Source organism: Myotis davidii, unplaced genomic scaffold (genome assembly GCF_000327345.1).
Source record: "Myotis davidii unplaced genomic scaffold, ASM32734v1 scaffold209, whole genome shotgun sequence".
NCBI classification, from domain to species: Eukaryota; Metazoa; Chordata; class Mammalia; order Chiroptera; family Vespertilionidae; genus Myotis; species Myotis davidii.
Genome location: NW_006300047.1, coordinates 1,050,483 through 1,061,567, shown reverse-complemented (window position 1 = coordinate 1,061,567; position 11,085 = coordinate 1,050,483). Strand labels below are relative to the sequence as shown.

The following is an 11,085-nucleotide window of genomic DNA, read 5'->3' as shown; positions in this document are numbered from 1 at the left end:
CCACACCACGCCCCACACTGCCCCCCCCCGTGCATCCTCCACACCACGCCCCACACTGCCCCTCTTCATCCTCCACACCACACCCCACACCAGTGCTCACCCCAGGTCCCACACCACCGCTCGCACTGAGCACTGCCTTCCTTCTGAACAGGTGTGTGTGTCCACACCCCTCCTCGATGAGTCAGGACCATGGGCGTCTGGGGAGCAAGGCGGTGCTTACTGAAGAGGTCTCTTTAAGCGATGCTTTTTGGTATGAGAAACGGACTCTGTGGCAGAAAAACATTTTTTGATGCTCATAAAATTTAATGTTTTTCACTACTGTCTTTCTTTTGAAACGTGGGCATAATTTATTGAGCTGTGTTTAAAATATTCAGGAGGTCTCTATGTATTCCTTCTGAGGAAATGTGATTAAAAATGCACACTTGGCCTCCCCCGGTTTCTGGAAGACATTAGAATATGACAGAGGGCCACATAACTTCAGAATTTACATCTTTATATGAGATTCTGTGCTTTCCAGCACGCGACACAATAAATATGAAAGCAACACTTCAGGGTGAAATATTTTCTGGAGAAGATGGAATTGGGGCATGAGTGTGATATTATAACACTTCCTTGTGCAGCAGCCAGTTATCAGGAGTAAGCAGCAGCTGCCCCAGGGTGAGCCCCATTGTGTGCCAGCCAGGGGCTCCGCGGTCAGCACTGGTCCCCATGTGGTTTTCCCACCAGCCTGCCTGCTCCATACGACGGATTCCCACTTTGTAGATGAGGACACAGAGCAGAGGAGTGCGGGTTTGGAAGCCGTGGGCCTGGGTTTGAACTTGCTCTCCTGTCTCCTGCTGGCTCACTTCCTCCCACCTGCAAGTCAGCTCCCAGTCACTCCTGGAGCCCTCCCCTGGCCTCTGTGCTCCTGTGCCACTGGCACCCTGCGTGGGAACTGTCACTGTCTGATCCCCAGAGACAGGGCGCTTCCTGAGCGTCACCATGGATGCCCAGCCCAGGGCAGTGCCTGGCCCCTGGGTGAATGAAGAAGTGTGTGGAGGTGCAAGTGCCATAGATAGGAGGGGGCTGTGTAATGGCCCCGGAACCGAGAGAGGACGCGTGGTAGGCGTGAGCATGGCTCAGGGTTCAGGTCCCAAGCGCTCTGTTTATCAGTCTTGAACAGAACTAAACCTGTGCAAGAACCCAGTCCCTCTTCTGCTAATAGGGTTGATAGCTGGAACATGGAAACCACCAGGGTAGGGACTCTCTCTCTTTAGTTTGCCAGTATGTCCACAGTGCTTAAACAGGGCCTGGGAGATGGCAGTTGCTCAGTAGGAATTTGTTGAATGAATGGATCTGGGAATGTTCAGATACTGAAGATGGATTTCTAAGGGAAAGAATATGCTGTGGACAGGCCTTATAAGGTTGCTTGGGCATGAGCTAATGTAGGGACAATGCGTAGACCTGGGGCCAGCACAGAGTATGTGCTCAGTAAATGTTCTTAATGATGAGGCCCCCCCTCCCCTCACCTCCTCCCTCCTGTCCTCTCTCCCCCTCCTCCCCCTCCTCCTCAGCTGCCTGCCCAGCGGGCTGGAGAAGGCTTCTGTGCTGGGGAGGCAGAAGGCCAACGTGGGATCCTGGAGGTCAATAGTCATTTCTGTGAACACGCCTGTAACCGCAGTGCTTCAGAAAGGAGAGGCCAGCAGAGCCTTTTAAAGTAATTCTTGACCCATTTTCACAAGCCCAGCCAGGCAGTGCTTTGTCCTTGTAATGGAGTATAATTACAGCCATTGTGTGATGCCAGGTAAACCACCTTGTCTGCTGTGTTAACAGAAGAGAATCTTTGCCCTCCTACCCTCCATCCCCCACCCGCATTGATCCAGCAGAAGTAATTAGCCCCAGAAGTGTCTGGGTTTGTCACTGGCTTTGGCAGCCATCCCACGTGAGAAAAGTGGAGTCTGTGAGACCTGTGCTCAAGCCAGGGCGGTGAGCTGCCGGGACAGCGTTGTCGGCCGGGTGCACAGAGCTCCTGTGGGAGCTCTCGGTAACCCAGAGAGGGTGTGTCTGCTGTCACCTGCTGTAATCAACTCTGTGTGACTGTGGGCTAGTGTCCTAGCCCCTTTGGCCTATTCCCTCCCCTGTAAAATGGGACAACAGTAGCGCCCAGCAGTGTGTAAGGGCGCAGGTGTGGGTTGTATACCACACGGGCGTGTGGCTCTTGGGGCCAAGCTCCACTTACTGAACCAGGACCCCTGGGCCCGTGGCCACCCAGACAGGGCAGCTTTCTCTTCCTTGTGCGGAAGAGCCTTTATTTGTGGCCCTGAAAGTACTTGACATATAGAGTAAGTGCGCAGAAAATGGTAACTGCTGTTACTACCATTGAGGAATCGTTTATGGAGAAGATGGACGAATGGACCAAGGCGGTTGGGGAGTGACACAATCTGAGGTTGGAGTTAAGCTTTGGAGAGTGAAGAGGATTTTAAGAGGTGTCGCTGGGAGGGAGGTGCAGGTGAGCACATAATCGTTGACCAGTGTCAATATTTCCCTTGAATATTTCCTTGCTGCCCTTCCCACTCGCCCCTCCTGCCTTTGCTTGTACGCCATGCCAAGGGAATTAGTGGGAAGCCATTGAAGGTTATTCTTAGACTCTGGATTAAGGAGACATTTTAATGTACTGCACGCAGGGTACCCATTACACAGTCCCATCCAAGGCCAGTCCTGCTTCAGGCTTGACCCTCTGTTACCCCACCTCCGTTATGGAAGCTAACTGCAGATATCATTTCATTTTACTTGTCAAAATAGTGGAAGGTTTTAAGCAGAGAAGGGACATGATTTGGTTTGAGCTTTAGGGGGGCTGTTTGAGCATCAGCCTGGGGTTGGGTGGAGGACAGAGGGGCAGCAGATGCAGGGGCGGGCTGTGGGAGTGGGGGGCGCTTTGGAACCAAGGTTGTGTGGCAGGGATGGGGAAGCGGGAGCAGATCTGAGAGAGGTGAAGGCCGTGGATTCTAGATGTTTTCGTGGTGCCCTTTTCATGGCCTGGCAGTGGCTAGTAGTTACAGAGTGCCTGATACATGCAGGCTAAGCTAAGCACTCCTATGTATGAACTCACCTAAACCTCCCAAAGCCCTGTGCAATTCACTCGCATAGTCCTCATTTCATGGATAAGAAATGGAGGCCCAGAGAGGTAAAAGCAGCTTGTCCAGTCACAGCCAGGAAGGGGAAGCGGGGCTTGACCCCAGCTCTTCCGGCCCTGAGTCTGCGCCTTAGACGCTGTGCTGGGCAGTCTCTGGCGATGCCCAGCAGGACGGTGCAGGCTGAGGGGCTTAGAGAGCCTCACAGCGCACAGCACCTCCTGGGCTCGGCATAATGCTCCTTCAGCAGGCCTGTGGCTCCCGCCTGGCTTGGCTTTTGTCTCCGCTCATTGCTCATTTGTCTCAAACGACCTCCAGTTAGGTGTGGGCTGCGGTTTTATTATTGACATTTCCGCATATTCTGCCTTTGCTCCTTCAGGGCCATTGGTGGGAAGGCAGGAAGGAGAGGTTGTCTGGGCTGGGAGCCGCTGCTGCCTGCATGGTGCGCGGCCTCTCTCCACCCTCGCCTCACGGATTCTCTGACAGGTCGCCTGTCAGGAGGAACAAGGACCAGCCCGTGTCGGAGCTGTAACAGTTCCCCAACGTCTGTTTCTCAGAGGCGCCCCATTATTAATTGAGCTGTTGTTAGCTCAGGGTGTTCCTTTCTTCCCATGAGAGCGTAATCCAGCCCCGTGTTTTTAAGTGGCTCTTCTCTCAAGCTCGGCGCCCTGAGCAGAGGGGCTTGTTACAGAGGCGATTAAGGGTCTCTTTTGCATGGGAACTTACCACTGGGGCTTCTGTACAAGCACCCACTCAGCTCAGCAGCTCTGTAATGAGCCCGCACAGCACTGTCTCGGTGGCACTTCAGGGTGGGTCTGCCTCCCAGGCTTCTCGTGAGTGTCACTTGGCGGCTCTACCAGGTGATGCTGAGGAGGATCAGTTCTGAGATAACAGGGCTCCTGCCTCAGCAGGACGAGCCTGAGCATCCGCCGGGTCAGTCCCACATGCAGCTTAATCCAAGCAAAAGGCAGACTGACGGCGGGAGCAAAGAAACTGGAGGGACCCCAACGCCCTGAGGTACAGGGCTGCAAGTTCCCGGGGCAGAGTGACGCCTACTGCAGGCTGCTGACTTGGGACAATCGCTTTACCTTTCGGAGCCTTGCTTTCATCATCTGTAAAATGGGCATACAGCTCTACCTCCAGGTTGCTGTGTGTGCTGATGTTTAAAGCACCTCGAATGTTGCCCAACCCCAGGAGTGTTTGTTATGATTATTTAGGAATCATTGTCTGTAGCAAGCACTAGGTAGCTACCCAAACTCTATTACTGCTTTGTTCCTCATGGCAAACCTGTGCAATAGAGGACAATATCCTCGTGTGTCACATGATATAAAGACATAGGCTTTGGAGCCATGGAAACTGGAGTTTGAATTTCAGCTGCCACTTGTGAGCTGTGTAAATTGGAGCAGTTTGTTAACTCACCTCCCTCCTCTGGGAAATGGGCATGATCAGGCAACTATTGGAAGGGCTCAGCAAGCCAGGGCCAAAGAGAGTGATGGCAACTTTAATTTTCAGGACTTCTCTGACCTGTGTCCCTAGGTAGGTCTGGACCTGCACTATTTCAGTGATCATTTTTAATTTCCTTAGTCTTCAAGCCTAAATGATACTCTACAAGGAAACAATGTGCATCTAAGCAGATGTTGAGAGCATTGGTTCTATCTTATTTTTCAATTCGCGTAAATTTTATCCAAAATGGTCATATTCTGGCTTTTTTTCATCATTGTTTGTCATAACTTCTAATAATTAATGCAAAACATTATTTCAGAAATAGCATATGTATTGTGTATAGTTGCATCTCAACCTATCTGGTGAAGAACTAACTTTTTAAAAAAATTACAATTCATTACAGACCAATACTTTTGTAAAATACTTTAAAAAATCTAGAGAAAGTATGGACTTCCTGGATTTTACAGCATCATGAGATTGCTTTCAGTGTTTCGAAATGCTTCAGGTCACGGTCAGTGCTTGTCCCAGATTGGAGCCAGCAGCGTGCATCCCAGCCCAGTTCCCGGACCCCCTGTGGGCAGCTCTGAGCTCTGACTGCTGGGCTGTGGGAGCGGAAGGCCGCATGTGGCTCAGCCATCAATGCTGCTGGCGGGCAGGCCTGTGCAGTGACCTTTGTTTGGTGGCTTATTCAGTCAGTGAGAACTCGGTAGTTAAGAACTGACCAATAAAAGAGCTTCTGTGGCATCCCTGTTTTACAAATGAAGAACTGAAAAACTGGCTTCTAAAACTGGGAATGGCCCCATGCAGTTCCGACCTAAATTTGTGAAGTCCTTCCCCTGGGTCTTCACCAGCGGGTCCCGAAGCTGATGCAGCATCACATCGCTGGGCCTCTGAGTCAGAGTTTCTGGGAGTGGGCCCGGGAACCTGCATTTCTCAGAAGCCCTCCAAGTGGCTGATGATCAGCTTGCTCAGGGCACCCTGGGCCACACTGCTCTACTTTCCTCCTGAACCCCTTTCTACCTCACCCTGAGATGGAGTTCGAAGAGCACAGACAGGACCATCCCCGTCCTGCCACTTCCTGACTCTGAGCCTTTGGCCTCATCCTTAGGAAGGCAGGCCCACCTTGCAGGAGTGTCCCAAGGGTCACATGAGCTGCCGGATGTGATGCCTGGAAAAGGCCTGGCACATGATTGGTGCTCCACTGTGTGTGAAGGCACATGGGCACTGGTGAGGTCTCATCTTCACCGAGGCAGGTGCAGTGTCGTCATCCCAGGAGAAGGTTCCAGGTCCCTCCCACCGCCGGGTAAATGGGCCTAAACCAGCTGTGCGTCTGTCAAAGGGGGTTGATTTTGAGGCATTAAGAACATTCTGGGAGAGTTGGGTACATGACCAGGAAGAGCTTGGGTTGCTCTTAAAATTGGGGAGTGGGAGTGTCTTGATTCTAATTAATCTGGAAGTGTCTAATTAGGGAGCCAAAGGAGGGCCATGCATGGTTTTCTGGGATGCGATTAGATAGACCATTTTTCATGAAAGGAAATGCCAGAGGCATTCTTTTTAAAATTTATAATCCTTTCATGATTTGGCAGGTAATTATGATAATTCGGGGATTTTCACAGCCTTAAAAGCTTTTTCACAGCCACATGATTTTTGGAGATAGTCTTCCCTGATGCTCCAGCTGGAATGATTGCTTAGTCGCTAAAGCTCCAAAGGCCTCATCTTCCCAAGCCCAACTCAGATGCCACTGTCTTGGTGATGCTTTCCCTCCATCCCTTATGCCAGGGACACCAAATGGTTGTTGTGGTGTGAGCCAGCACATGGGGGCTACCTGGGCGTCTTCCTGAGGAACGAGTGCTGCAGTCGACTAGTGATGTCTGCCTGGGCCAGACCTCGGGCAAGGGGAGCTGAGCCTGATCTATTTCATCCTTCCCCAGTGGCTGGGCATTCGGGTAGGTTCCAGCATTTGGAACTAAACTCCTGCTCTGAGCACATGTATAAAATACAGAGGCAGGATAACTGCCCAGCAGGGACTGGCCAAGTCACAGATGAGGGATTTTAAAAGTTTGATAGATGTTGCCAAACACCCCTGTGTCTTAAACCTCTTAAATTTTTCTTACCATCTTCTCACCAACCTAAAGCATGAAACCCAAGTGGTGAGTGGTAAGCATTTACACCATATTACTTATGGGGTGTGCATTTTCCAGGCACAACTCCGGAGCACGCCTTCTGTCAGCCAGGTGGGCTCCTTGGACCGTTCAGAGAATCAGGGCTCCATGCTTAGGCCTTGGCCCACACTGGTCAGTGTTTGAAGCTGCGTCAGTGGAGATTAGTGTACCTCCGCTTGGCATTTGCTTTTAATTTGTCACTGCCATTAGTGTTGCCAAATGGCACCTCCTCCTAACTGCTTTCAGATTAGTTTTTAAGGGAATAAAAGTGCAGAGAGTAGACGAAATATGGCAAACTCTCAGAATGGCCCTGAGCATCGGTGGTGCGGAGCACGGTGAGTGCCCACAGTGAGTGAGGGTGCAGAGTGGCTGGGGAGGCTGCCTGGCATGTGCCAAGGCCAACTGGAAAAGTGGCTGCTCAAGGTTTCCTCGGGGGTGGCCTTCCCGACCCCCGTCTTCCTTCCAAGTCTCCCTCTCTCCCTGAGCTTTACCTAATTTGACTTTCAGGATGTGAACCCTTGACTTCCTTCCCCAGCACCAAGAGCAACACCTGGCATATGGCTCCCAGTCCTGTTGGTGGCATTGGCACTTTGGGGACAGTGAGTCTCCACAGCTGCCCCAGCTCCTTGGTGCAGCACATATAGCCCTGGCCCTCTGGCCCTGGGAGCCCTGCTGCCCTCCATTTCCCTTTCTGAGATCACCCAGCATGCAAACCAGCTCTCATTCACGGGCATTCGCCAGGCCCAGACATGGCGCTGGGCCTGCTAGTAGCTCATTTCTGCCACACAGTGGCCCAGGGAGTCGGGATGGTTTTATAGATGAATAGCATGGGCTTGGAGGTGAGTGACTGGTACCAGGCACGTGGTGCTGTGACCAAGCACAGGCTTGTCTTGCACCAGAGTCTGAGTCCTTAACCACCTCTCTCAGCTGCCCCCCGTCAGCCTCTGAGCCTGGGCACCGACCTTTCCTCCGCTGGGTGTGCCTTTCTCTGTCTCCTGGGTGACCTGCCGCTCAGCATGGTTATGGACGATAGGAGACTGAGTGAAAGTCAGTGAGACACGGAGGGAGGGGGCAGAGGGCAGGTCAGAGAGGCTGGTACTGGATCTCGGATCTCGCAGGCCTCTTATGGCCTCCGGACAGTGGGAAGCTGTCCGACCTTGTTTGGGAAGATCGCTCTGCCTGCTTGGCTGAGAATGAATTGGAGGGCACCTATTGCCTCTGTCTGTTCCCTGCGATTCTCTGTAGCTGTTGAAAATGAAGAATGAGGTCAGATGACACCTGTAAGTGCCCTCAGAACCTGTAGAAATTCCAGCCGGCCGTGGTGGTGTAGCCTGCCTTTATTTTTGTGACAATAGGAGCTATTTGTGATCTCAGATTCCTCTTCCAGGGCTCACTCTGAGTTTCGAATTTATTTCTAGTTATTCTAGAATTTGGAAAGTGTTATTTGAGGACAATTAAGTTCACTACAGTTTTGTAAGATGAAAGCTGTTTACATCAATGGCTCTATGTAGGGATATATGATCTGAAAATTCAGAATCTCAGAGCTGAGCTTAATAACAACGAGCACTGCAGGCAATGGCTGCGGGAAGTGATTTCATCCAATGTTGTGTCCGCACTGCCATCGGATTCCATCCCATTCCCTAGGGGAATGAAAGCCCTCCCTGACGTGGTCAACTCACGTTCCCGGCTGAAGACGAGAAGCAGGGTTTTGACAGCTCACCATAAACACCACTGGAGGCTGGGATGTTTTGATGTTTTATGCATTTATGGGAAATTGTTTTAACATGCTGGCTCCCACTGAAGAGCAAAATAAAAACAAAGCAAAAGCCTGCTTTGCATTGGAAGTGAGGGTGGCGTTTATTTAAAGCTTGAATTTGTGGGGGCATAGTAGCAGGCATTCAGCATTAATATCTCCAGTCGCGTGTTTCCTGCTAACGGGGAGGTAACTGGATGCTCAGCCCGAGGAAGCTCACGCAGGGTTATGTGGTTACCACGTGGAGAACACACAGGCATTGTTAGTGGTGCTGTATTTATTTGTGAAAAGCCCAGGCAGATCCTGTTCAGCTGCTTTTATACAGAAGGAAGAAGGCAGCGGAGAATATTCACTTGAGGTCTGTACAGGGAAGCAGGCTGTGTGCAGGCTCGGCGGCTCGTTCTCCCTTGCTCATTGCACAGTCTTGCAGTGTCTTTTGTGCCACGTGCGCTGTGCATTCCACAGGGCTTTGAGAGTGGGCACCTGAGGGGCAGAGGGGTGCCCTTCCTAGACTGGGGCTCCCACAGCAAGTGTGGCGGCCTCAGGATTACAGCCAGAGCCTCACACTTTTCACACTGGTTTCACCGTGGCTCCCTTCAGCTCCATGTGAAGAGTTTTAATTCTTTCTAAGAGTCTAAGTGGTAATTCTGGCTGATAAATGAAAGAGTGCACCTTATTAGCAAACTAAAAGCAAGGAGGAGTAGAAAGAATGCACCTTGAGGAATGTTAATATTCCGATGTATGTCCTTTTTTGCCTTTTAGCCTATATATAACAACCTGTCCAAAAAAAGGAGAGCTCCCTTTATCCCTCCTGAGGCATTAAGAGTTGGGTTAACAATCTTTTTTTTTTAATACATTTTTATTGATTTCAGAGAGGAAGGGAGAGGGAGAGAGAGATAGAAACATCAATGATGACAGAGAATCATTGATCAGCTGCCTCTTGCATGTCCCCTGCTGGGGATTGAACCTGCAACCTGGCATGTGCCGTGACCAGGAATGGAACCGTGACCTCCTGTTTCATAGGTTGACGCTCCACCACTGAGTCATGCCAGTTGGGCAGCAATCCTTTTTTAAAAAAGCGTCTTCTAATATCCCTTCTTATGTCTGACATTACATTTTTTTATGGTTTTCAGAACCCAGGCCCCGAGGAACAGAAATGGTCAGTCATTCTAATTGTGCCACTAGTGGGACATAACTCAGATTAGAAAGAAAACTTTGGCTAGAAAAGTGTTCATTAATAATAAAAGCCTAAGGTACAAAAGTGACCTGATACAGCCGTGTTCTGACCATAAATTGTGGACTGTCGATTCCATAGTGTTAAAATCAACCAAGTATGACTACAAGAAGCTCACTTTAAATATAAAAATAAGTTAAAAATAAAAAGTTTGGAGCCCGGCCAGCATGGCTCAGTGCTTGAGCTTCAACCTATGAAACAAGAGGCTAGAGTTTGCTTCCTGACCTGATACAGCCGTGTTCTGACCATAAATTGTGGACTGTCGATTCCATAGTGTTAAAATCAACCAAGTAAATAAATGTTCTGCACGGTTGGATTGTGTAGCTCGTAGGTGACCAGTGTTACCTCTCCAGCCCAACGACCCCTGAGGCCTTGCTGACAGGTGTGGGCCCAGAGGAGGCGGGAGAGTCCTGGGGAGGCTCTGCCCTCGGAGCCTCACTGTCTGGTCTCGTGTGTTCCAGGTGGCGGAGATGCACGGAGAGCTGATCGAGTTCAACGAGCGCCTGCACCGGGCCCTGGTGGCCAAGGAAGCCCTCGTGTCCCAGATGAGGCAGGAGCTCATCGACCTCCGGGGGCCGGTGAGTAACTCAGGATGCCTCGGCTGCGCAACTCTGCCCTGTCTCTGTCTGTCCACCCAGCCCTTCCTGCCCACAGCCCCGATGCTTAGTCTGTTCATTGTTAGCAACGTGAAGGGACAGAGACTAAAGAGTGGGCACTCATGTGCCCAACATCCAGCTTTTCTGTACATTAACCTTTAACCACATTTGCTTTCCTTTTTTTAGGTAGGATAAAATGAATAAAATAAATGCTACAAATTCTATTGACGCCCCTTTGCAGCATTTCATGCCCCTGCCCTCGTTGTCAATGATCTGAGGCTGGCATATAGCCTTTCCCTGCATGGTTTTATACTTTCCTACGTAGATAAATTCCCATGAGCAGTAACTAGTCCTGGTTTTGTGTAACTTTTACCTACATGGTATTACTCGTACATATCTCTTTGCCCCTTGTTTTTGTTTGTTTTTAATTCAGTACTATGGTCTAAGGACCATACAGCGGTAGACCTAATATAGAGATTTTAAACTGTGCCACTCTGGATAGTTAGGGCTGTATAATTTTTTGAAGGGGGTGAGGAGAGGGGTGTCCTGTGTATTGTGGGATGTTTAGCTGCATCCCTGATCGCTACCCACTAGAGGCCAGTAGCACCCCACCCCGTCATGGCAACCAAAGATGTCTCCAGACATGGCCACATGTTCTCTGGGGGACAAAGTCACCCTCGTTGAGCTCCTGATTGGGTTCATTCACTTTCTTGACTCTTTAGTACTCTGCTAAATGAAATACCACATTATTTTTAATCCAATCTCCTGTGCTGACATTGAGATTGTT

The 11,085-nt window shown here is 50.4% G+C and overlaps 1 protein-coding gene across 1 annotated transcript in view; it reads left to right on the top strand.

Moving 5' to 3' along the window:
• The window catches only part of LOC102763755 (sorting nexin-29), a 440,536-nt gene that overhangs the window by 278,015 nt on the left and 151,436 nt on the right, over positions 1 to 11,085 (top strand). The window contains exon 18 of the mRNA XM_015572131.1: positions 10,164 to 10,280. Coding sequence (XP_015427617.1) covers positions 10,164 to 10,280 — 117 coding nt within the window. The remainder of the gene's footprint in view (positions 1 to 10,163; positions 10,281 to 11,085) is intronic.